At 40.9% G+C, this 27,408-nt stretch overlaps 1 protein-coding gene across 3 annotated transcripts in view; it reads right to left on the bottom strand.

The window, feature by feature from the left end:
* Positions 1–27,408, bottom strand: part of Aff1 (AF4/FMR2 family member 1) — a 215,678-nt gene that overhangs the window by 80,775 nt on the left and 107,495 nt on the right. For all 3 annotated transcript variants that reach the window (XM_042668359.1, XM_042668360.1, XM_042668361.1), the window contains 2 exons: positions 18,745–18,865; positions 17,524–18,450 (listed from right to left, as the gene is read on the bottom strand). In XM_042668359.1, coding sequence (XP_042524293.1) covers positions 17,524–18,450; positions 18,745–18,865 — 1,048 coding nt within the window. The remainder of the gene's footprint in view (positions 1–17,523; positions 18,451–18,744; positions 18,866–27,408) is intronic.

The raw sequence follows: 27,408 nt of genomic DNA, 5'->3' as shown, positions 1-27,408 counted from the left end.
TGTTATTATAGAAACCTTTTAAAAAATAGTCCTCACTCAAGAAAAATTCCTACAGTACAGTTATTAGTGGCAGCAGCTGTCAGTATAAAAACAAGCATTAAAGGTGGTACACAGAAGAAAGGAAAAAGAAAACTAGAAACAAAATTTAATTCTGAACCAACCAAAGGTTTTCAAGCATAAAGAAGCCCTCCAGGGCTGGGAAGTTGGCTAAGTGGTAGAGTGTTTGCCTCACATGCATGAGGTCCTGGGTTCGATTCCTCAGCACCACATAAGCAGAAAAAAAGCCAGAAAAGTCTCTGTGGCTCAAGTGGTAGGGGGCTAGCCTTGAGCTGAGGGACAGTGCCCAGACCCAGAGTTCAGCCCGTAAGACCAGCAAAAAGAAAAAAAAAGAAACCCTCCATTAGTGAGTTGTTTTAAATCAGCTCTGGGCCTGAACTTAGAAATTTTAAGACACTGTCTCAACTCTAACTTGAACTTAAGGTATTGATCCAGCCTTTCCTCCCTCCAAAACAGAAGAAGAGTCCAAAACAATTAAGCTCAATCTCAGCCATTTCCGTAATGCTTCCTAAGAAATATTTGTGAAAACCTACATTGGATATTTTACCATATACTTTTTTCTAATTCATACTAAGATACATAAAGATTGGTGTTTCTAACCTCATGTACAAATCAAATGGATGCTTTGGGACATCTGTTGATGTTTTATATTTTATAGTAAAGGTGTAGTATCCTATTCCATTTGCCTATACAACAAACACTGCCTATCTTCCACCTGAGACTATGGATGCACTCATAAGTAATGTAAAAAGGTACCTATGTTGAGACAGATCCCAAACTACAGACTGAACACCTTACTGTCTTCAGGTTAGTATTGTAAGTTTGTTCCAAGTTTATTGTGAAACCCAAATACAACTCAAAGTTCTTTACTGATTGAAACTGGCCCATGAACTTCTCACAATGACTAATTTTGAAAACCTAACAATACAACAAGTACACGATACTTTCTCAAAGACATAAAGTATTTAAATCCTTTTGTAAATGAGCACCATTACTTTAAAATTAATCTATGACACAGAATTTCACTACTTTGTAACTGAAAAATACTGTCACACCAACCCAAAACAGTAGAATACTTCCCAGGATTCTAGTCACTTCTAACTATAGTAAATACAGACAACTTGAAGGTAGATTGTAAACTATTTTCTCAGTGTAAATTTTCTTTTACTGTCATACATGTCAAAATAATGTGGCAGCTAACCAGCACAACTGTTTATTGCAGCATTATTTACCATAGCTAAGATATGGAACCAACCCAGATGCCCCTCAGTAGATGAGTGGATCAAGAAAATGTGGTATATATACACAATGGAATTGTATGCCTCCACCAGAAAGAATGACATTGCCCCATTTGTTAGGAAATGGAAAGACTTGGAAAAAATTATATTAAGTGAAGTAAGCCAGGCACAAAGAAACATAGGTCCCATGGTTTCCCTTATTTACAATAACTAGTATATATCTGAGACAAGCAGAAAAGGTCAGGTAAGATGGTGTTAAGCAAAATGAACCCCAAGATAAGGACACAAGTGGTTTTTTTCTTCCTTGCTATTATTTCTATTGTATTTATAAGGTACCACGTGATTTTTTTGTTATTTTGTCCCTTCCCCATGGTATAACCCCTGTCACTGTATTTGATTTTGGTATAATTTGGGGAGCAGAAGGGAAAAAACAAATTATTTAAATAGGGATACAGGTTGACCCACTGCAACAATGAGATGTATAAGACGCTATATCGAAAAAACGAATTTTACAACTTTGGCAGTTGGGGGGATAATGGGAGGAGTAGATGGGAGGGAAGGGATGATAGGGGAAAAACAGGAGGAGGCGACAATGCTCAATAAAAAAAATATACTCATTACCTTGCTCATGTGATTGTAACTCTTCTGTACAGTATTTTCACAATAAAAAACTTATTAAAAAAAAGATGAAGAATGTGGCAGCTATAGCCTACAGTCAAACATAGCCTGTTTACTTTTTACAAAAGCCCTGGAGTTTAGGTAACATAGCACTTAAATGTAAAGAAAATGGGGACTGGGAAGGTGGCTCAGTGGTAGAGCGCTTGCTTAGCATGCATGAGGCCCTGGGTTCAATTCCTCAGCACCACATAAACAGAAAAAGCCGGAAATGGCACTATGGCTCAAGTGGTAGAGCGCTAATCTTGAGCTGAAGAGCTGAGGTACAGCGCCTAGGCCCAGAGTTCAAGCCCCATGACCAATCAAAAAAAAAAAAATTTTTTTAAAGACTAGTAACAAACCCCTTCCCTCATTACACATACAGGAAAATAAATTTTAGTTAATGACAAGGAGGACACCGGTCTACTCCATGGCTTTCGATAAAACCATGTTAAGTGCAACATACATCTATCAGTTAACTTTGTTAGTGTTTAGGGGTTTGTTTTCCTTTAACTAAAATATGAGCAAGTTCCTAAATCATAAATTTAAGCACTTATAGGAAAAATATCTGCATGTATTTAAAAATAAGGTCATAAGCAGAATTAGTCCTACTTTACATAATTTCTTTTTGAAATTTGAAAACTAATCATAGTTGACTTTACACTAGTTAATATTAAAAACTTTGCATTAAACACCTTTCTGAAAAGCTATCTCTAAGGCTTACATCACAGAAAGAGAATGCTAGCAGGTGACATAAAGTGTAGCAAGCAGGTGATAAGAAGGATCCAATGAAGAAACAGAAGAATCTGTGCCCTCTAAGAGGTCAACCAGCTACCACTTCGTGAAGAATCTAAATCCTACATTAACAATACTTATAAGTCTTCAGTGAACACCAAAAATTAAAATAAAAATAAAAAACTCAGATGTTGATTAAAGTACACTTTTTTTTCTTTCTGTTCTTTGGTCCAAGACTGGGAGTCAAACATTTTACTGACTGGTGCTTTCAACCCGAGCCACTTCTCCAACCCCAGAACACTATTTTTTTTTTTTTTTTTTGGGGGGGGGTCTGGTCATAGGGCCTGAACTCTGGGCCTGGGCGCTGTCCCTCAGCTCTTCAGCTCAAGGCTAGTGCTCTACCACTTGAGCCACAGCGTCACTTCCGGCTTTTTTCTTTTTGCTTATGTGGTGCTGAGGAATCGAACCCAGGGCCTCAGGCATGCAAGGCAAGCCTCTACCACTGAGCCACCTTCCCAGCCCCTAGAACACTAATTTTTAAATGTGGCAATTAAATACAACTTTCAAAACAGAGCCCCCATCTGGACTGAATTTCCAATGTTGGCTTTAATCCTACCTTCACAATGGAAAATGAGGCAATGTGATTGGGAGATATATACATTTTTAAAGGAATAATCTCAGCCAGCCAGCCAGCCATCGGTAGCTCAAGCCTTTAACCCTAGCCTGAAATCTGAGGCTTGAAGTTCAAAGCCAGCCCAGGCAGGCAAGTCTATAAAGACTTTTATCTCCAATTAACCACCAAAAAGCCAGAAGTAGAAGTATAACTCAATGGTTGAGTGCTAGAGAAAAACCTAAGTAACAGTACTAAGAACCTGAGTTCAAGCTCAATCCTAGCACATAAAAATAAAATAAAAAATATATTTTTATGTTAAACACAGCCCCAGCTTTGTACGGCACACATGCTGTGGTCATCTTCAATTTGAGGAGTCTGTAAACAGGTCCACGGCTTAGTGGACAAATCATGAAGCAGGCAGCCTCATCAGGTTACTGCTTTGGTCTCTGCCATGAGCCACATGACTCTTGCCAAGGCCGGCTTTGGCAGATTGGCAATGCAGCCTGACAGATCATCAAGTAAGCAAAACAAACCACAAGCAGTTACTTCACATGACTTGTGTGGAATAAATGCGTGAACTGCAGATGAGTCATGACATAATGAAAGACTGGGCTCAGAACAATGCACCAGTGTTTTCCCTTGTCTTAGCAACTGGTGCAGGAGAACCTTGAGTGAATATAGTGAGATAAGGGACACTGTTCTACCTTTTATTGCAAGATCATTAATCTTACTAGAAAATGAAGTCCAGGTGGCAGTTAGGCCTTTTCAGACTCATAGTTCTAATTCCCTAAGGTGATAGCTAGTGATACCCCATAGTGGTGAACAGTAGATGCCCCAGGCAGTATAGTTGGCTCGTTCATAGAAAAAGTGATTCACTCAGAGGCAAAACATGTATGACTGAATTCTTTCCTACAATTTTTATATGCAGAACTTATAAAGTATGCACCAAAGGAAATCCCAGGTCTTAAGTATAGTGGAAAGCAGCTCTATACACAACAGGTACATTAAACATCATTACTTTCCAGTTTTTGACAGCATATAAAACCATCTCATTAATCTCTAGACTTCATACTGCAAAGTGCAGCATCTATGAATTGAAAATTCTACTACGAACTGCAGATGAGTAGGTTAGACTGCTTATTTTCAAACTCACAGGAATGCCTAAGATGACCTAAGAAATACTTTGGTTAAAAGTGGTAAAAAAAACAATCCTTCAAAAATGCATTGAACTAAGAGCCAGTTCCCCAGCCAAGGGCCCTGAGGAGAAAAGTCAGTCCCATGCTGTGTTGTTCCTCTCTATCCAGCCAAACAGTTAAGACAGATTATCTTTCACACTCTAATCAAATGTGAATTGGGTTAGGAAATCTTCAAGTTGAGCTCAATGTGGCAAAAATTCCAGTTTGGACTGAGCCTTCTCTTGTGCTCACATGAAGGAGACAAAACTGATTTCTGCACTCAGAATGTCCACCATCTGCAGGAAGATGGGGGCACCGAACAACAAATAACAGAAGGCAAGGGAGAAGGAGTGTGAGCAATCTTAGGCTAACTCGATGCGATTTTCATTTACTAAAATCACTGTCTCATGGAACAGAATGGCAGATAATTTGAAGAGAAGCAGAAGTTGTCATAATTCCAGAGAAATGATAAAGATCTGAATGAAGATGGAATGTGGGGGGGTTGTCTTCTATGGCCATCTATAAAGTGGGTGTCAGAAAGGGGCTTAGATGGACACCCAGGAGGCAACAGGCAACTATGGAAAGTTTCATACAGAACACACTAAATCTGAGGGCAGGTGGTAAGAAAATCTAGAACGCAGAAGACTTTTTAGCATCTGGGGCTAGAAACTGCCATGTGTGGTCACCTGCATTTCAGCAATAGAAACTGCAAGGGAAGGGGAAGTCACCAGCAGAAAGGCTACAGAATTAACCCTCTTCTTCCTTCCTGTCTCTTTCTAGTGCTGGGGTTTGAATTCAGGGCAGTAAGTTTGCTAGGTGGGAATTCTACCACTTGAGTTATGTCTCCAGTCCTGCTTTTTGCTGCTTATTTAGGAGATGGAAGTCTAGTTAACTTTTCTACCTGGGCCAGTCTTGAACCACAGTTTCAGATCTCAGCCTCCTGAACGGCTAGGATATACAGTTATGATAATTGGTTTGATAATGGCACTACTAGAGCCTGACCATTTATTTTTAATGCTTAAAATCAAATGGAGGTGTGTATGAACTTTACTCATCTATGATATCCTAACTAGGAATTCATAGTCTCTTTGCTTTGATCCATCTGTGTGTGGTTCTTTTATCAGTTTACTAACATGCTCACTACTTCATCTCAATTCCAGCATCACCAATGTCCTCTGCCAAAACCGTTTTCTTTTAAGTCCCAGTTCGGATTTCAACGGTAACTGTGCCCACCACATTCTTGTGGACTCCATGTAGAAGGCATTGTTCTAAGCATTTCCTATGAGCATCCTCGGCCTAGTGCCCCTAGCTCAAGGATGACTAAACTGCAGCACTGTACAATCAAGCCCCTTGCCTGAAGTCTCACTAAATTAGAACCCCAGGCTATACTGTCAGGTATACTCTGTCTGTGAGGAAGCCCATTCATTTCTTTTTTATTCCCGATTTTGTTCTTGCCTAAATTTCTCAATAAATAACTAAACAACTTCAAAACTGGTCCCATCTGGCTCCACGGGCTCGTTCCCTCACTTCTCTACGTTGCTTGTACCTCAATTTCCTGAAGCCAACACTCTTCTTTTACATCTTTTCTTTCTCTAAACTTTTAGCTTAGAGAGTGCTTTCACCAACACTCAAAGTGCTTCACAAGTCAATTCTCTAAATAAATTTTTTTTTAAGTATAGTTTCTTCTTCTCAAAGACAGCAGTTAATGCAGATGCTGTAGCTAACGGTACGATCTACTGGGATCTAGACAGCTTGGGTCTTGCTAGATTCCATGTCCAGCAGTGACACCTCACAAAGTTTGACTAAATGACCCCTGTGCCTTTCCGAGTCTCGCAAGATGGTAGATGCCTACCACATATACTGCACTTCCCATTGTTTGTACCACAAAGAGAATGGGGTCCATGGGTACACGGCCATCATCCTGTCCTACTACTATTAATGTATTGTACCACATTATCTTTTTCATACTGACTGCATTTGTTTACATGCTGTATCATAATCAACTTACTGTGCATGTGGGTTCCCTTTATCTAATCTATACCCAAATAGTTAACCATAAAGGCAGAAACCTAAAATGTGAGCATATGAATGGTCTACAACTAAATTAATTATTCCTGACATGAAAAGTTTTGTGTGGGGGCTGGGAAGGTGGTTCAGTGGTAGAGCGCTTGCCTTCCATGCCTGAGGCCCTGGGTTCGATTCCTCAGCACCACATAAAAAAAAGTCGGAAGTGGCGCTGTGGCTCAAGGGGTAGAGCGCCAGCCTTGAGCTGAAGAGCAGAGGGACAGTGCCCAGGCCCAGAGTTCAGACCCCACAACCAGACCCAAAAAAAAAAGAAAAGTTTTGTGTGTTTCTTTTAACATTTGGTAACAATGTCCAGATTATTTGAAGATAGGAAAAAGAATTCTTTCTTAAGCTCTCATGTTCTCAAGCATGAAAAAATGTTGGAAGTAATAACAAATTCTAAACCTACCATAGGAGTCTGTAAAACAACAAAACTCTTTAAACTTCAACAGCAAATACTTGCTTTGAGGTAGAGTATTTTAAAACGTGAGCTGTAGTTATAGCCCCCAAACACAAAGTAATGGCGAGGTAATTTTAAATACTCTGGTGTGATCAGTACACACAGTAAACTTAAATTGAAACAGCATGCTGTACTTCATGAATATGGACAATTATTACATACTAATCAAAAATTTTAAGAAATGTTTAAAGAAACGGAAATTGATTTTATTATTACACATTGTATATTTTGAATGATTAGTTATCTTATGAATGTGCATAATTAAAAACAATATTGTTTTAAAAATAAAAGCAGCTCTGAAAAGAATCCATAAAGCTTAAGGTGGTAAGAATGACTGAGCTGGCTGCCAGTGGCTCACACTTGTAATTCTCAGGAGGCTGAGATCTGAGGATCATAGTTCAAAGCCAGCCCAGGCTGGAAAGTCTGTGAGACTCTTGTCTCCAAAAAACTCAGAAAAAGCCAGAAGTGGCACTATAGCTCAAGTGGTAGAGTGCTAACCTTGAGCACAAAGAAGCTCAGGGACAGAGCCCAGGCCCACCCAAAAAAAAAAAAAAAAGTCTAAGAAATATAATAGAATGAAATGTAAATACAATAGAATGCTTTCCTTCTTTAAATCATGCAGTTAATTTCAAAGCTCCAAATTTTGCATAATGTGAATTCTTGGAATTCTATTATTTGTAAATTGGAATTAGAAGAAAAAAAAAAAACTAAGGTGGTTTATCTAAAGGACAGAACTGGAAATTGGACCTCTAATTACTTAAATACTGAGGCCCTTAGATTAAAACATTAAAACCCAAACGCTTCAGCCAAAGGGATTAAGGAGATTAAAGTGGGCTTGACAAATCACCACGGAGTTAAGGGGAAATGCAGAGGGAAAATAGGCCGAGCTTAACTAGGGAATGCAATGAGGGCAATAGAAAGCTTGAGATGTGTGAACTCTGAACTTCTATGAGGGAAAAAGCTCATCAATCTGGTGGTTTTGACAATAAAAGAGAGTAACAAATCAATGTGAAAACAGCTGCTAAGAGAATGCTTGGAAAATGTGCACCAGCAGTAAAATTAACCTTGGCAAATATGGACTTTCAAATACTGTAGCTCTTGGCAACTAGAGAAATATGAGACTGAAAAAAGTAAGTCTGTTATGATAACAAGAATCAGGATTCCTCTCTTAGGAGGAATTCTGTCATCCCACCAAAACTGCCCAAATCAAACCGACTAACTCAGCCATCAATGGGACACTGCCCCTTCACCGTATCCCACACCCTCCCTCCAATATCTCTGCCTTTCTGTCCCTGAAAACTATCAGTTGGCTCAAAATAAAACACAATTAATCTAGAGAAGCGCTAAAATGACTTGGGTGGCTTTGGGAGAGCGTGCGGTCCAGGCAAATTCCAAAGCATTGCATGTCAGTGTCTTGGCAGACACTCTGCTTGAGAGACCCAGGGGGATCCAATATCCATCCACAAACATCTCAAGTGTGAAAACAACCAGGAGGAACAGGAATTGCTTATCCTGGTACCGAATGTACTTCTGGCATTTTAGAGAAGGAACAGAAAGTTAAAAAACAATTCCAATTAATACCACCCAAAAAAAAAAGACTCCCAGTTTCAATTTTATGCCTGCCTCTTGAGTTCCTATACACAATTCCATTTTTCATGCTAAGTTATTTCCAGCAATTTTAGAACTTTTCAAAATGGTTTTGCTCACATTACTTATTTCCTTCAGAGTTAAAAGTGTGTTTTCTTGTTGTTGTTGTTGAATTTTGCTGGGTTCAGGAACTTAAGGGTGGAAGTGTTAGTCAGCCCAAACTGAAAGTTTCTGAGGAAACCCAAAACCTCATTCTCTATAGTTTGTAAGTACTGGCTCAGAGGAAAACACAGTATACATGCAAGCAAAATGACCTGCAGGCCTAATCCAGTCTCAGGCTGCTTGTTGGCTGCTTCTATTCAGAAGGTCTGCAGGTCACTAGCTATTTTCAAGCTTCTATATTTAGATATTGGCAGATCTAAAACCCAGCTAGTTTCTAGAAGATCCAAGTCCCTCACTCTTAGCTATTCACTGACAAGGGCTGATTAGTCCTGAGCTCAGGCACCCAAATCATCAGGGAGCTGTGGACTCAGATCCGCTTCCTGCTTTTGTAGTTATTTCCTGAGGTCATGCCCTCTGCCCAAGCTTACAGAGCTCTAGCTTATGAATCTAATCAAAATTTGTTGCACAGGTTCAGGAATCCTTATCCTAAATACTTCGCCAAATTTATATGGATATACAAAGATTACCAAATTTACTTAGGGAACAACGAAATTCCCCTCTGTACAACAAATAGAAGCTAATAAAAAGCATTTTGAGTTCATTTATTGTTTCCTTTTAGTGCACTGGAGTTTTGACTGCAGTCCATCATAGGAAGTCAGGGGTGAGATTTTCCTGATACCTATGTCATGCCCATGCTCAGAACGTTCTGGACTTCAGAATATTAAATTTTCAAATTAGAGATGTCCCACTGGTAATTGTTGCTATAATAAAAATATTTTTAGAAAATGGAACTTCTAAAGCTGGGTAAGAACCTTCTAGCCCACTTCCCACAAACTTACAGCAGAAGATATCAAACGGGAGCTGGATTACTGGGAGGACACCCTGGAAATCCCATGCTTTCTTCCCCTGAGACCACTCTGATGTTCTTCCCCACTCCAAATGAGCCGTTTGCCTGGGACCCACCCACAGCCAACTTCCTTGGGTCCATTGGCTTCTGGAACAGTTTCACTTCTAGTCTATGAAACAAACTGTATGAGCATCAGACAGATGTGTCTCAACCTGCCTAACTAAGATATGGCCTGGGAATTTTTATTTCTAATAACTCCTATTTTTAGCAGGCTTTTCCAAATGATTCTACAGTAATGTGCTGGTTGGGTTCCGAATAAATGAAAATTCCTTCTGCTCTAAAGGGCTGCATTCACACCCTGGGAGGACATCTTACAATGGTCTCTGTAGATAATGTGGCACAAGTCTGAGACTCACACTGCTCCCTCTGCCTAGAGACAGCTTAACTTCCATCACCCCTAACATTGTCACCCAGTTCTCTCAGATGTCATTCCGAATTGGAGTCCTTCGCTGAGCTATTTGGTTCTGAGCCACAAGCTCACTACCATTCTTAACCACAGCCTGTAGTTTGCCTTTGAGCATTTGTCAAACTTCTCAGACAATCATTATGTGTGTGTGTGTTAATGGAATGCCAGTTTCAAACTGCACTGTTAAAGTCCAAGAGCTGCACAGTCATCTGCTGATTTTTTCACACCTTTGTAGTCCCAGCCCCAGCACTAGACACAAGGTATTTGGGTTAAAAGTTTCCAAAGTCAAGGGGCATGTGAGAGTTAGCTGCTTAAATATGCCTTGAGGGTCCCCAATAAAGTGTCCATCAGGTATCTTCACAACCAAAAGTGGGTCTCCTCAACCTTCAAATCACTTCATAATAGGAAAGTCCCACTTGTGAGGTTTAAAATACCAGGGGAACTAACTCTGAAAGTAGGAACTGAGTATTCATATGAAGGAAAGTGAATGGCTATCAGACATTTTTCCTTTGTGGGCTAAATCACAGTGGGTTAAGCCTCTGAAATGAATAACTCTAATAATAATAATAACAATAACAACAACAACAATAATAACAATAGAAAATGGAAGGCTCAGCTTCAGGGCCTAACGGCCAAACCAGTCCTATAGTGAATTCCCAGTTATGAGTTGTACTGCATTCTGACCTTTCTTCATAAAACCATAAGAGCCTTCAAGAAAAAGTGTGATTGCCTTTTGGCCACAAGTCCCGGTTAGAACTCAAAGACAGATGTATCTGAAGGAGGAATGAAGGAGAGCCATAAAAGGATGTTTGGGTGCACCTGCCGAGTCCCAAAGTTTTAATTGCTACTATATATAAATAAATCGTGAGCTTATTTTATCCAGGCTTGACATTTTCCCAGATTTGGGCTTCTATACATGACTGCCAACTTGTCATCACTACCTGAATATATAACAGCATGTAACTTTCACTAGAGACCTTGGTTTTCCTGGCCAGGACAATCTCAGTAGCTGATGTCAACGCATCCATCACTCTTACCTTTCAAGTAAAAAACCCACAAGCCATCTTTGATGCGTGATTTCCTCTTCCCCCCAGCTATTCCTACCTGTGGTCATCACAAAGCTCTATCCTTTGCCTGCCAAATAAAGCCAGTGTGCGTCTCACCAAGGGCAATGCTACCTCCCTGCTCCAAGCCACTTTATCTCCTACCTCCATTCTTCATCCAGGAGCCAGAATGATGACTTCCCAAAATGAAAGTGGATGTGTCGCTCGCTGCTTAAGATCGTCTAATAACTTCTATTCATACTTGAATCATCCACCATCTTACCTGACCTACAAAGCCCTACATGGTCTCACTTTTGCCCATACTCTCATGTCATCTCACATTCCCCCCAGCCCCCACACCCTCAGTAATCTAGCTATATTTCCTTCTCTTCTGTTTTTAATAAAGTTATTCCTTTCCCCAAATGCAGCTTTGGTACTACTTGTTTTCTGACCTGAAATGTATCGCCTCTGCTATATCCTGCCTCTTTTGTGAGGCAGAGGGTAAGCCTTTTAAGGAGGCTACCTCTGGTTCTCCTCATTCTCATCACCTTCCTCTCCTACAGCACTCTTGTTAGAGCCTATCATTTCTGTTTACGTATCAATTATCAATGCCTCTTACTAAAACCAGAGGGCTGTAAGACAGACCTTGTCTATCACCATGACTGGTCAGAGTGCCCCCACTGGCACACAGTGGGGGTTCATATCATTGGCTTAAACAAATAAAAACAGAAGAAAAAAAAAAAAAAGATGAAGGGGGGAAATGTGGAACCAAGAAACACATATAAGAATGGACACTAGGGCTGGGAAGGTGGCTCAGTGGTAGAGCGCTTGCCTTGCATGCCTGAGGCCCTGGGTTTGATTCCTCAGCACCACATAAGCAAAAAGAGAAAAGCCGGAAGTGGCGCTGTGGCTCAGTGGTAGAATGCTAGCCTTGAGCTGAAGAGCTGAGGGACAGCGTCCAGGCCCAGAGCTCAGGCCCCACGACCGGAACCAAAAAAAAAAAAAAAAAAAAGAATGGAAACTATAGTCCCCTAGGCTAGGCTGCCTAAATGACAAAGTCCAACACACATGTTAGATGTTTCATGGCGCAGTATACAGTGCTCCCCTACCATGTTTGACAAAAGCAACCAAAGCTAGCACCAGACAGACTGTCAGGCAGAAAGACCAAAGAATTGGAAGCTCTAACTCTGGCCCTGATATTAACTAACTTTTAGCAAAATGAAGTGAATTCATCCTCTTAGATCTTATTTTTTAGAAGGTTTGTTCTTATCGTCAAAATGAGATTTCAAATTCAGCATACAATTTGGTATGTTAATCTCTTATTGTTTGTATGTAATATGGGACATCAACCTAGGGCCTTGTACATTTGAGGCAAACACTCTTATGACAGAGCCACAGCCACCCCACCCCCAGCCCTTGGTGCTGTGAGAAGGGTTGCCCTGTGTAGTTCAAAATTACCTAGAACTCAAGAACTTCCTTAGCCCGGCATCAGTGGCTCATGCCTGTAATCCTAGCTACTCAGGAGGCTGAGTTCTGAGGATCATGGTTCAAAGCCCAGGCAAGAAAGTCCATGAGGGGCTGGGAAGGTGGCTCAGTGGTAGAGCGCTTGCCTTGCATGCATGAGGCCCTGGGTTTGATTCCTCAGCACCACATAAACAGAAAAAACCGGAAGTGGCGCTGTGACTCAAGTGGTAGAGCGCTAACCTTGAGCTGAAGAGCTGAGGGACAGCGCCCAGGCCCAGAGTTCAGGCCTCACGACTGGACCAAAAAAAAAAAAAAAAAAAAGTTCGTGAGACTCTTATCTCCAATTAATCACCAGAAAACTGGAAGTGGTGCTGTGGCTCATGTGGTAGAGTGCTTGCCTTGAGCTGAAGATCGCAGGGACAGTGCCCAGGCCCATCGTTCAAGACCAACGACCAACAAGAAAGAACTTCCTGCCTAAATCTCCCAGGTGTTGAGAGTAGTGGCATTTACGACCATATCTGGCCCACTTCTCTTCTTTAATAAGACCTATCTAACATAGGTTGAGCCTAAAACCTGTGTCTAGGCACTCCTCCCTCTTCCATTCTCAAGACCAATCCACCCAGGTGCATAGCTTTTCTCTTTCATTTGTTCTCTCTAGTCAAAGACTAAGATGTAAAATAACCTTAGCCTTCCAGTTGGGTAGGTCCATCTCTGATCTGGCAACTCCAGTGCTGGAAATATCACCATGAAACTTCACAGTCCTGCCTGGCTCTTCTTGGCAAGATCACTGCCCACTGCTATACATTTTCCGACTGACAGAGACAGACCTCTACAGGGAAAGCTGAGTTCAGTTTTCTGATCTAAGCCTCTATTTAGTAAGAATGGTAACCTTTTAATTATTTTTTCTGGTAGGATCTTAAGGAAGGAGAATGCTTTAACTATAAGAATGATAATCCCAGAAAAGAATATCTTTTTTTTTTTTTAAAGTACTAACTACAACATGAAACTAAATACCTTCCAGGAAGTAAAACAACACAGAGCAGTATATAAGAAATCTACTTACGTGGCTTGACCAAAAGACGAGGCAACTAATTTGGGTTCACTTTTTAAAATATTTTGTCATGGAAGCAACAAAATAAATCACAAAGCCCCTAGAGCTAAGAAAGAGAGGGTAAAAACAACAACAACAAATTTTTAAGCCTTAGGACTAATGAAGCAAATGACTACTGCCCCAATACTAAAAGCACTCACAATACGGCTCAATCTCTGCTTCAATACTCGAAATTCAGAGGCTGGAAGGTGGCTCAGTGGAGCACTTGCCTTGCATGCATGAGGCCCTGGGTTCAATTCCTCAGCACCACATAAGCAGAAAAAGCCAGAAGTGGCGCTGTGGTTCAAGAGTGCTAGCCTGAGCTAAAGAGCTGAAGGGTAGCACCCAGGCCCAGACAGAGTTCAGGCCCCATGACTGAAAACAAAACAAACAAACAAAAAAAACCCCACAATATTCAAAGTTCACCTGCTCTTGAGATAATTCATTGCTTTCCTTATCTCCGGTTTCTTTGAGTTCATCAAAATGTAAAAATAAGTGATTTTTAAGTTTCCCATTAAAAAAAAAAAAAAAAAATTCTGGCCAGCTGTCACTGGCTCATGCTTGTAATCCCAGCTAGTCAAAAAGCTAAGACCTGGAGGATCATTGCACAAAGTCAGTTCAAGCAGAGTGGTCTGAAGACAGCCCAGGTAGAAAAGTCTATGAGAACTCATCTCCAGTTCATTAGTAAAGCGCAAGGCTGAATGAATGACCCAAGTAGTAATGCACCAGCTGTAAGCAAGCAAGAACAATACCTCTGAATTCAAGCCCCAGAAGCAGCCCCTCCCCTAAGAAAAGTCTTAAATACCCATTTTGTTATATGTAATCAAAAAATTAATGCTAAATCTGTGAAACACAAGAACTTTGTTAAAATAGCACAATCTAATTCAATACCTAGCCAGAAAATAAATAAACATAGCCAGAATGCACTAATATCCAGATGCCTCCTGCTTTCTTCCAAGCTTCTGGCTCCTCTTCTCCCTCACAAGAGTCCCCCAGAGTCCTCTAGATGTCTGCCTGACCATCAACTTCATGCTCTGGATCACCAGCCCCACCATAGGGTCTGAGGCAGTTGGCATCACAGATGCCATTGGCATGAAGCTCTAGCAGGAGCCAGAGTGAGCTGTCATACTACAGAGAAAGCTGACTGCAGATGATACATTTACATCTACATAATGGTTAATAGAAGATTCTTCGGTGCCAAGAAAAACCCATTTGCCAACCACCAAATCTATGGTGGACCTTGTGCATTTCAAATGTCAACTCCTCAGAAAATGTGCAAGATTCACCTAACAGAGTCCTGTGTTTGCAATGCCTAATAAAAAGCAGAAACTTTCAGACCTGGGATAAATCTTGACTCAGTTGCTGACTCCTGCTCCCAGCCCCAAGAAAGCAGGAATCTAACCAAGAGCCTCTGCTCTTGAACTGTCTGCTAGGAAACCTGCTGGATGAATTCACACAGGTTCATAGTCAATGCACCTAACACCAGATGGTTTCCATTGAATTACTCTCTAATGGTTTCAGGGATGCAGACTCCTTATTCCAGTAAACTAATGCCTGGGGACAGCACCAATACTTCTTTGGCATCATTTCCCCAAATGTAAGCATATGTTTGGGCATTTGGTAGACTATGTAAGTACTTGCTGATGCATCCTGAAATTGTTTGAAAGCATTTTTTTTCAGTCTTTTAGGTTTTCAAAGAAAAATGTTTATTTTCTTACATGTGTGTGTGTGTGTGTGTGTGTGTGTGAGTGAGTAAGAGAGAGAGAGAGAGAGAGAGAAGTAGGAAGACACAATAAACATAATTTGAAAAATAAAGCAAAGGAATTCCCATTAAGTTCTTCAATGTCTGAATTATAAGATTATAAAGTAAGCTAACAGGCTATATCACAGCACAAATGCTCAAAAAACAGCCCACTGAGTTGATCCCTTTTAAGATGAAGTCAGAGGCCTAGAGTTCTGCCATCTGGACCAGTTCTCCCATTTGCTTAACTCTTCCTTTCTGATTTTTCCTCGGTCCCCAAATAAAAGTCACTTTCTAGAAGACATCAGAGGCTCAAGAGATATCCAACAATAGAACTCCAAGTATCTCCTCTAAACCAAAAGCTGACAGTTACTAGGAACCTTCAAGATCAAGACTAACTTTCCAGTCAAAGATCTTAAAACCTTATTTAAAAAAAAAAATTTAAGACAAAGGAATTTTACCTTCTCCCATTATGTAAAACAAATCTGAGTGACTCGATGGAGATGCAAATTATGTTTATATAATTTGTGGGTCAAACCACAGTCTTTTACAGACAGGTTCTTAACATCTACTTCATTAGAAAACTAAGATGGGAGGATAAATTGTGCAGAATTTCTAGATCAGCCTCGACAACATAGCAACACCCCATCTCAAATAATTAAATTCAATTCACACACAAAATTCTTTTCCAACACTTTACTTTCATCTGTTAACCTTAATTTTACAGTAGCTACTATCACTTAGAAGTTTCAGTGACAGGGGGCTAGGAATGGTAGGTAGAGTGTTTGCCTAGCATGCATGAAGCACTGGGTTCCATCCCTCAGTACCACATAAACAGAAAAGGCTGGAAGTGGCACTGTGGCTCAAGTGTTAGAGTGTTAGCCTTGAGCAAAAGAAAGAAGCTCAGGTCTAATAACAGGATATGTGCTCCAATTCTCCTTTCAAACACAACTCAGTCAGTTATCAAGAAAGCTAGAAAAGGAAATTATTTTTTCTTAGTTAAGAAAAAAAAAAAAAATATTTTTGGTTACTTTTAAACCCCAGAGTTGAATAACATTCTGTCAACATGTGACTCACTCTCAAATGACATGTCACCATACACCCACTCTTCTTTTTCAAATGGTAAATAAAGCATACTGCAACACAACTTCAGTTTAAAAGTTTCTTACCATTTACAAGCAACAAACCTTTAAAAAAAACACTTTCAACATTTGGACATCTTGATTTTACTTGACTCAGAAGAAACTGAGTGAACTAAGGTGCTTATTAATGCAAAACTTTTCCTTTACATTGTTTTTTAAAAAAGCAAAAGGAGAAAGTACTAGAAATAATTCTTAATCTTCCATTGGGGTTGTAAACTATACACAAGACAAATAGTACTCCTAGAATCTCTAGATTATACGTGTTAAATATGGCTCAATAAAAGGCTTTTGAGGTTTTGTGTTTCATTTTGTTTGGGGGGGGGGGGGGGTTGTGGTTGTTTTTGATGATACAAGGTTCTGAAATCAGGGCACTGTGCCTTGCTGAGCAGCATTCTACCACTTAAACCACATCTCCAGCACTCAGTAAGAATTGTATGTGTCCAGTACTAATTCCTAAACTCAGGGTTTAGGCACTACTGTCCCTGAGCTCTTTTTCTCAAGGATAGCACTCTACCACTTTGAGCCACAGCTCCACTTCTGGTTTTCTGGTAGTTAATTGGAGATAAGAGTCTCATGGATTTTCCTGCCCAGGTAGGCTTTGAACCATGATCTTCAGATCTCAGCCTAAGTATTACAGGCATGAGCCACCAGTACCCGGCTTAACAAGACTTCTTTAAACCCTTTTGCAAACTACATTTCAAGCTGGATTGATTCTAACACTTCAAAGGGTTAGGCAGGAGGCTCTCCAGTCCATGGCTAGCCTGAGCCATCTTGATTTCATTAGATTTCATCCTTCCATTAGAAAGAACATCTCCTACCAAAAAGAAAAGTCTTATTTCAGTATCTAATCCACATGCTACCTGAGTTTTTCATGGATGAGCAGGCTCCTAAGCCAAAGCATACACCATCCCAACATTACAGACTTACCTCCCCACTCAATTCTCTTCACATTGGGAAATGCCCTATGTCAGAAATCCCAACTCACCTCCACTGACTGGGAAGGCATCTTCAGTCTGGTGAGCTTGGTTTTGGCAGGCACTTTTAAGTCTGTTTTTTCAAAGGTCTGCTGACGATAGTCTTCTGGCAGCGATTTCAGCTTGGGAGACTCACTCAGTGGAGCCTGGTCCTGGCCATCCATGGGCCGGACATATGCAGTGGGCTTCTGCTGCATTGCAAGACTTTTTGATGGTAGAGAGGGGGGTGGAAATGTCTGAGAAGCTGGCTGGGGAGTGGCGACTCCAAGGCTGGCAACCGCTACTAGATTGTCTTGAGGGGTCTCTTTCTCACAAACCTTCACTGCCAGGTCCTTGGGAGACTTGGCTGGGCAGAAGCTTTTACTGCTGTTGCTACTGCTATGAACCTTGTTGCTTGCTGGCATCCTGGGAAGAGCTTGCAGGTTGGAATGTACAGGTGACAAAGGGGGCACTGGGGAAGGCAAAGATGAGATTAGGGGGGAAAGTTCCCTTTCTGGAGCTGAGTCTGTCATCAAAGTACAATGGCCTCCATCAGGTCTATGGTCACCTTTTGTGAGATGACTAGAGCTGTATCCCTCCTGACCAAGGCAAGCATGGGCCAGGTGCTGGCTTTCCGGTGGCCCATAACTTTTGGCATGGAGATTTGGCAATGGTTCCATTCTTGGCTTCACCATCTTTGGATTGTGGCTAATGTTACTAACAGAAAGTGGTCCAGAGGCAGGAGTGTGAATGGGCTGGTGGTGGACACGTGTGTGGAAGGAGTTGGATGGAATGCTGCTCCCCTTGTCAGGAAATAAAGGGTATCTTGACTTCCCCAACCTATCTTCAGAAGCAACCAAACCCCGAGGATGGGATTTGGAGCTAAGGAACTCCTTCATTTCTTCATAGTTTCCCAACATGTTCTGTATTCGGCTTGACAGCTCATCACCTTTTGCTTTCTAAAAAACAAAAAGGGCACTAGAGTCAGAGAACGGAAGAAAAAAAAAATCTAAGAAGAATAATTACTTTTTAAAAATCGATTACACTATTAAGGAGAAGGAACCTCTCAACTTAATGTGTAGCACACAGTTTAATGGGGTTTTTTTTCCCCTCCAAAAAAAATCACTGTGATAAGTTATTTCCACAGTTGTAATGCTTATCTGAAATTGGTCATGAATGAAATAGAATCATTTCATCACAGAGCACAATACAGTGATAAATCAGACTTGCATCTTCTGGTATAGAGTGAATACCTTGTAGGGCTCTCCAAAAAGGGGAATCTTTTCAGGAAATGCCTCTTTCTCTTGGTGAATTTCCTGGTTGCGTCTTTCCTTCTCCTTAATTCGAAGCAGGTTTCTGTCTTCATTGTACAAGCTGTTTCAGATGCCACAAAGGAACGAAAACAACAAAATTCATCAGTATCCAAGTTTTGTTGTGCACATGTACTAGTGTGGAGGAGGCAAGGCTGGGGACTGGGAAGTAGTGATGACAGGAAGCATAAAGAAAGCATCAGCCCCTTAACCTAGTCCTAGACAGCAGCATCAGATGGCTGTGGCTCCAGCCTGGGGTCTCGGCTCCAGAAGCCCACACTCACTCTGGGCCACAGCATTGTGGTCTAACACTGACTCCAAGTTGAATGGTCTTTTACAGGCTATGTGGCATCATATTTTTACCTCCAGCTTGCAAAATACGGGGTAGAGAAAGAAACTTTTCATCTGAAGGAGTCAACAGGATGTGAACTTTAAAAAGACTTTTCCTGGATCAGTATTGTACACTTTGGAAGATTAAAATCTTCCAAAAAGACAACCGAGCACCTAAAACACCATTTATTTTATTCTCAGCCTTCTCAGCGGGAATATCTTGGCATGCAAATCCAAAAAGATGATTTTTTATTTTTCATCTCAAATGTCAAGGATGAGACTATCCAATTATAGATGTCAGCTCTCTCCCTACTGAGAATGTTCTACAATCGGATTGCCCTACTTAAGCCACACAAAAATGTATCCTAGATTACAGACCTGGCACAAGAGGGGTTAAAATGCATTGGCTAAGAAACAAATTGGAGACAGATGTGGAAAGACAGGGGCTTTTTAACTAGCACATAAACTAAAAGTGAGCTTGCCTCATTGTCACCTCATAGGCCACCCCATTAGACCCTCACATGTGATCTCCAATGAATAACGAAACTAAGAACTGTAAAAAAGACTTCCGTCATCACAGACTGGCTTCTAGGCAATCTTCTGCCTCTTCGTTCTCAATGCTATTTGAAAGAACAGGAAAACATTCAGTTGCCTTCACTGTGTGAAGCTTTACAAACCCTGGCCCTGGTGTCAGCTGCCCTCCTCACCCTTCTCCTGGCCTCTCTACACTTCCATAGCCTCTCCTCTATCCTTTCACAGGAGCCTGCCATCAGCTACCTGTCCCTTATCTTCTACCTCAGCTTTCCCCAGGAAAGCCTGTAATCCTAGCTACTCAGGAGCCTGAGATCTAATAATTGTGTTTTAAAGCTAGCTCGGGCAGAAAAATCTAGAAACAGTCAGAAAAGGCTGGAAGTGGTGTTGTAGCTCAAGTGGCAACTTTGAGCACAAAGAGGCTCAGAGGCAGTACCCAGTCACTGAGTTTAAGCCCCAGGACTGGCAATAATAATAATAGTAGTAGTAGTAATAGTAATAGTAATAATAATATTTTTTAAAGTATCTGCTAGCCAGGCACTAGTGGTGTACATTTGTCACCTAGCTACTCAGGAGGTTGAGATCTAAGGATTGCAGCTTGAAGCCAGCCAAAGCAGAGAAGTCAATGAGACTCTCCTCTCCAATTAATCACCAAAAAGCTGGAAGTAAAGCTGTGGCTCAAGTGATCATGCACTAGCCTTGAGCAAAAAATGCTCAGGGACAGCACCCAGGAGCTGAGTTTAAGCTCCAGGAATGGCATTTATACACATACACACACTCTTTATTAGATGACAAATAACCATCTCAGATTTTATAAGAACTCACAACTACCAAGGAAGCAATTTACTATTTGTAAACATACTGAAAAAGAAGATACTAAAGATGAAACTGGAACATTCTCTGAAAGTCATATATTTTAGACAATTAGACTTTCTTCTTCTGGGTGGCAGTAGCACAAAGAACCTGACCACTCAAGAATTCCTTGCAATTATTTCATAGTGTTGCTTATTCCTCTTGTTGGTTCAAAAGGCCACATACCATTTGCATACAACCACAGAAGCCACATAAGAACACTGGTTAGGAAATAATTTGCTTTTGCCTTCAAAAAAACTTGTCTTCTTGCCATTTGGGGGCCAGGTTTCAGAGAGGATTGGAGCCTGCAATGATGCTCTGCACAAAGGAACTCCTCTCTCCCTTCTTAGGAAGGCCCCAGGTATGCAAGCTTAGCTTCAGTCAAGCAAGATCTCACCACAGGAAGTCTCCCCTTTCTGGTACCACTAGTTACAGCCATGCCTCCTCTTGTCTCCTAACCCCATGGCTATATCTGTTTTCAGTCTTTGGCTCTGCTTCATAAGGGAGAGTTCTGGTCACTTCAGAACAATCTCACTTTTGTCCCAAAACAAAGACCTGAAAACAAAGCTGAGGATGAAAGCGTGAGCAGTAGCACCTCAAATAACTGGTTTGGGGGAGAGGGGGTTCTTGTATAATTTCTCATCAATTCCATGATCAGTTATCCTCACACAAAATTACAATGGTTTAAAATTACTAAAATATTTATAAATTGCTCAGCTCAGGCTTAGCTCAGCAGCAGATAGACTTCACCATGCTTCTGAGTTTTCATTCTAAATTAATGAAAACTGCTACAGAAATAACAAGAAACCCCCAATTAGACTATTCTTTCATAAAATTCCTAACATAGGCTTATTATATGTGATTCTAAAATCAAAGAGCCTCCCATGGAAAACAAATCCTCTTAAATTAAGGATTCTGGTTAATCAGGGCTTTACTTCCATTTGTTTCAAAAAAAAAAAAAATTTAAAGCCATACTAGGAATTTATTGGCAGGCATATGCAGTACTGTATCACTAGAGACTATGAGATTGATGTTTTTAATTCACCACCACTCTTCAACTGAAAAGCCTGTACACATTGTGGTGAGTAAAAATGTGAATAAATGACACTGTTAGATGAGTCTCATGGGGTCAGACATTGTTCGAGATTCATCTCCCCAATTCCCTCACCCTGGCTCCTGCAGTACAGAGGAAGGCTAAAGTCTGACAGACGCCCACAGGAGGCTATGTGCCCTGGCCCTGGCCTGATCCTTGCTCCACTCCCTTTCTCCTTAGAAGGAAGTCTTTTGCCAGTCATACTGGGTAGATCTCAAGCTTGCGATGACTTGGAGAATGCATTATTAAATGTTCCCAAGCACATTTTTTTCCAGGGATACTTTTTCATTTTGCAATTAGAGAAAAGGTAAATTTTAACAATAAATAAATCAATCAATAAGCAATTCACAGCATGAGCAAACCTTTGTGCATTGTTTTCAAACCAAGATCACAATGAGCAAGGAGGGGAGGGGATGGATGGAAAATATTTTGAATGAGGGGATTTTCAGGAAATGGCAAATGTCTTACACAATTTGCCATCTCTGTAATTACCTTTGAGTAATTACAAGGTTACAACTATCACTTTAATTAAGGGTAGTCCCCTCTTTCCATAGATAAACAGTTTCATTCTCATACAACCAGGACAATGTCACCCCAAAATCAGCCTAGTTAGAGGTTCTCAGTGACCCCATCTGCATGTAACAGGGAGTTACCAGCGCTCTCAGCTAATGTCTACACAGTACTTTGCATTTTGCTGGAAGGTTCTCAAACTTCGGTGCACATCAGAGTGACATGAAGGGCTTGTTAAAAGAGTTTCCATTCAACAGACCTGAGGCAAGGCCTGAGATGTATAGGGTGAACAAGGTTTTGGGTGTTTCTAAGGGGTAAAGGGAATACATTCTTTAGAGGGGCTTCTGGACAGCAGCAGCCAGGCTGAGGTCCACCCTCATTGTATTTGGTGGGTACTTGAGCAGTACTGACCAGCCCATACCACACCACTCTCCATTTAGCTTTCCTAAGACTCCAATGTTGTTGTTTGTCTCTCTTCCGAGTGGAAAAAATGAGGCTCAGAGATCTGACTTACTCATAATGGCAGATCTGAACATTCAAAGGCCTGGCAACAAAGCTATATTCTCAAATCAGTTCTCCCAGCCAGGCTTCCAGACTGTGTTAAATAAGGTAAGGATGACAAAAACAAACAAAAACAGCATGATAACTTATAATCACTCAGAATTGCTTAGCCTCAAGGAGGTACCCAACAATGGGTATTATCCTTGCCAGCAGAGAAATCTCAGTTGTCTAGTTCAGTGTAGCCATAGGTATGTCCTTCAGTACACACCTAAAGACCTTTGAACCCCTGCACCATGCCTATAATCTTAGCTACCCAGGAGGCTGAGATCTGAAGATCATGGTTCAAAGCCAGCCTGAGCAGAAAAATCCCACTCAAAAACCGGAAGTGGTGCTATGGCTCAAGTGGTAGACCCCTAGCCTTGAGCACAAAGAGGTCAGGGACACCACCTAGGCCCTAAGTTCAAGCCCCACAACCAACAGTGAACAGCATGGAGCTGTTCTTCAACTTTAAAAAACTGCACTATCACAAGACACTATGTTGAAAAACGAACTTTACAATTTGGGGGTGGGGCGAAGATAGTTGTAGAGGTGGGAAGGAAGGGATGGTAGGGAATAAACAAAAGAGGAGGCAACAATGCTTGATAGGAAATGTACTCATTATCTTGCTCATGTAACTGTAACCCCTCTGTACAGTATTTTTACAATTAAAAATGTATTTTAAAAAAAAGATGTTAAGCAAAATAAACCCCAAGATAGGGACACAAGTGGTTTTTCTTTCTTGCTATTGTTTTTAACATATTTATAATGTACTGTGTGATTTTTTTTCTTTTTTATGTTCTTCCCCCATGGTATAACCCCTGTTTTCACTGTATTTGATCCCAGTGCCCTGCATCTTGTATATACATTTTTACAATTGGGGGAGGAGAAGGGAAATAACAAAATGCTTAAATAAGGATACAGGTTGACCCATCGTTACAATGAGATGTATAAGATACTATGTTGAAAATGAACTTTACAACTTGTGGGGGGAGGAGGTGTGAAGGGAAGGGATGGTAGGGAAAAAACAAAGGAGGAGGTAACAATGCTCAATAACTGTAACCCCTCTGTACAGTATTTCTACAATAAAAATATATATAAAATAAAAACTGCACTAGGCTGGGAATGTGGCTTAGTGGTAGAGTGCTTGCCGAGCATGCATAAAGCCCTGGGTTTGATTTCTCAATACCACAAACAAAAAGGCCGGAAGTGGCGCTGTGGCTCAAATGGTACGGTGCTAGCCTTGAACAAAAAGAAGTTCAGGGATAGTGCCCAGGCCCTGAGTTCAAGCCCCAGGACTGCTTTAAAAAAAAAAAAAAAGACTGCATTACAATTCTTATTTTAGATGCTTTTTTTTTAATTTACAGATTTAGGTCACTGGCCTGTAACAACCTCTGGGCTCACAAGTCCTTTCTAATGTGTTAAGACAAATTTTCACACTAATTTCTCTCAAGGACAGGCTATGAATAATCTTGCACCAAAGTAACCATAATATGGCCAATATAAGGTTCACTACATTTACTTCTGGCTGGCTGACCTAAGCCATGTTCTTAGAGCCTTGCTGCCAACTTTCTGGTCAGTTCCAGAGGCCCCACCTGGGGAGAAAAAAACATGAAGTCATGTGGTGGTTGGAAGTAGCCAGCCACCCTCAAAAAATGCACACAGTGCTGAAGTGTGGGGAGCATGCAAAGTTGATCAGTTCACAGATAATGCAGCAGTTACCAGCAGTCTGTGGAAACATCTTCAGATACAAAATAACTTCAGCAGCCACATTCTGGCAGATCATACGCTGCTATCTCTTTAGTCTTTTATCTCTGAGATCCACCAAGATGTGGCAAACAAAAAGATCTTTAAAAGAATAAGTCAAAATACCTCTATCACCACATTTCTTTTTTTGTTGTTTTTTTTTTAAGGTAAATAAACAACTAGAAAGACCATGGAAGAAACTAGACCTCAACCTCCAGAGCCTGGGTGAGAACTGTCACTGCTTTTGAAGACTCTCTCTGCAGAACAAACACAAGCCAGCTGAGGAGATTGTGCCACCGATGGTCTCACTGACAAAACTCACACTCCAACTCAACATAGAAGCCTGATTGAAGCTTCTGCAAACAGAAAAAGTGTCAGGGTGCTCTCACTTTCAGAGGTGGTAAAAATCCTGAGGAAGTCAGACCTGCTTGCATTCCTAAGTACTGTCGTCTGCCACTGCAGCCTGTCAGGACACATTTACTTTGCTGGTAGTATTGGGTGGCACCAAATATGTTATGGAGGTGTTTAAATATTATGATAAAATAAAAAAAAAAAACAATCAATCTGTATGAACTAGTAAGAGTGATGTCTTTTTCTCTCTCCCTTGCAACAAGGAAACAGCATAAGTAGATGAAGAAAAATATTAAGAGGAAGTCCCAAGTTGGACTGGAGACAGGGCACAGCATGCCTGCTCTGGTATCATCTGGCTGAAGCACCTTCACCCAGGCTGGAGCCTATGGGCCCTGCTGCTAAACTAGGTTAGTCATGCAGGACCGCTGAATGCCATTCGTGCTTCCATGGCAACTCAGGCCTGGCCCTGCACAGCTGACTACCCATTTATCACCCCTGACTGGTCACTTCACGTCTATGCTACCAACTCCCTTAAAATTTTAATTCTGTCCTGCAGGGCTGATGGCAATCTCTCCTATAGATTTATCTTTGTAAGCATGAAAAAGACATATGGCCTGAAGGAAAGGGGAAATCCTAAAATCAACAGTGCATATTAACTCTGGAAAACATCAAGTCTTCTTGGCATTTGAGAAGCACTATGCTGATTTGAAGTTGAGCCACCCAAAGCTTAGAAAATGGAACTACATATGTACCACAGAGTCAGAGGCAAAAAGACAGTCAGATGCTTTTGGTTCTTGCTTGCTAGATAAGTGACTCTTTGACTCTGGAAAGCACGTGTGCTAAAGTCCATCTTCTGGCCTGTTTCTCACTCCTCTACTCCTACCATCTATACCCAGGAAACATTTTTGGACATACGGCTTTACTGAAGGAAAAAAATGTCATATACTTTAAAAGCACAATATTAATTCAACATTAAACTGTATCCCTCCAAATATAATTTAAACACAAGAAATCAAAGTGGCTCCATATTTGAAAGCAAAGTAGTGTTGCTTCAAAGAACGGAGAATTCTTACTTCTGCATGTGAAAAAAAAAATCTGCAGGGCTGGGAATGTGGCTTAGAGGTAGAGTGCTTACCTAGCATGCACAAAGCCCTGGGTTCGTTTCCTCATCACCACATAAACAGAAAAGGTGGAAGTGGCAATGTGGCTCAAGTGGTAGAGTGCTAGACTTGAGGAAAAGAAGCTCAAAGACAGCACTTAGGCTTCGAGTTCAAGCCCCAGGACTGGCCCCCCCCCCAAAAAAATGTAACACACTCACACACACACACAGACATACACACACAGATACACACACACACACACACACACACACACACACACACACGGCTAAATCATCCCAAGATTTCCATTCTTACTACCACCTCCATCACTTCACTCACACACACACACATACCAGGGACTAATTCCTAAAATATAACATCTAATAGTCAGATTACACAAAATAGCATTAACTTGTTTTTCTGGAGGGGACTCCAGGAAATCACCTCATATATATTAGCATACTCTGCTATGCACTTACATTTGCCACAGAAGCCTGTTTATTATAATTTACTATAACAGTTGAAAAGTAATTTTAGATTACCCCATTTTGCTAAATTACAACCTTGAAAACACTGCCAAAACAACCTTTTGTTCACTCATAGTCTTGTTCAAGTTAAGACACAACAGTGAAACAGTGAAACTCTCTCTAGGACTTAGAATCAATAAAATTGTTTTGCATATCTTAAATGATATTGCAAGTTTTAAATGGGGACAGACACTAACTACCTAGGTGAAAAAAAAGTCATGTACCTTTAATAAGGCATCATATTAATTTACCTTTCAAAATGAACCTGCTAGGTACTTCTGCGAACATGCAAGTGTGCAGGAAAGGTCTGAAGGAAAACCTATTACAGAAACCCTAAAGAGGCACATGAGATCAAGGTGAAGAGTTTAAGTGGTAATTAAGTTTAGGAAGCATTTTGTTAGCATTCAGTTTTTAGTATTCCTTTCAAAAAAAAGTTTATTATTTTGGTAGTTAAAAGCTCTAGTTAAAATTAAGAAAAACATTCATATTTACAAAACAAAATAAAATCAGAGTAAAGAAATATTTTTTAGCTGGGCACTGGTGGCTCATGCCTTTAATCCTAGCTATTCAGGAGGCTAAGATCTGAGGATCACAGCTTGAAGACAGGGCAGGAAAGTCCATGAGACTCTTAAACCAAAAAAAAAAAAAAAAAGCTATCAGTGGAGCTGTGGCTCAAGTGGTAAAGTGCTAGCCTTGAGCAAGAAAGCTCAGATCCTAGGCACTGTGTTCAAGCCCCAGGACTCTCACACACACACACAAATACACACAGTCTTTTCTTTTTTTAAATATACATTAACTCCCCTCAAGAGCTCTGAAAACTGGCCTCAGCCCACAACTATTCCAGCTTGTTTCAGAGCCATCTACAGATAGCACATCTTTATATCTACAAAAGAATACGGTTTAGATATATCAGCTGTTTTACTTTTTTTTTTTTTTTTTGGGGGGGGGGGGGGGTCCAGTCGTGGGGCCTGAACTCTGGGCCGGGCGCTGTCCCTCAGCTCTTCAGCTCAAGACTAGCGCTCTACCACTT

Source organism: Dipodomys spectabilis, unplaced genomic scaffold (genome assembly GCF_019054845.1).
Source record: "Dipodomys spectabilis isolate Male_0828 unplaced genomic scaffold, ASM1905484v1 ptg000436l, whole genome shotgun sequence".
Lineage (NCBI taxonomy): Eukaryota > Metazoa > Chordata > Mammalia > Rodentia > Heteromyidae > Dipodomys > Dipodomys spectabilis.
The sequence above is the reverse complement of the archived record's forward strand: the minus strand, read 5'-3'. Positions and strand labels throughout refer to the sequence as shown.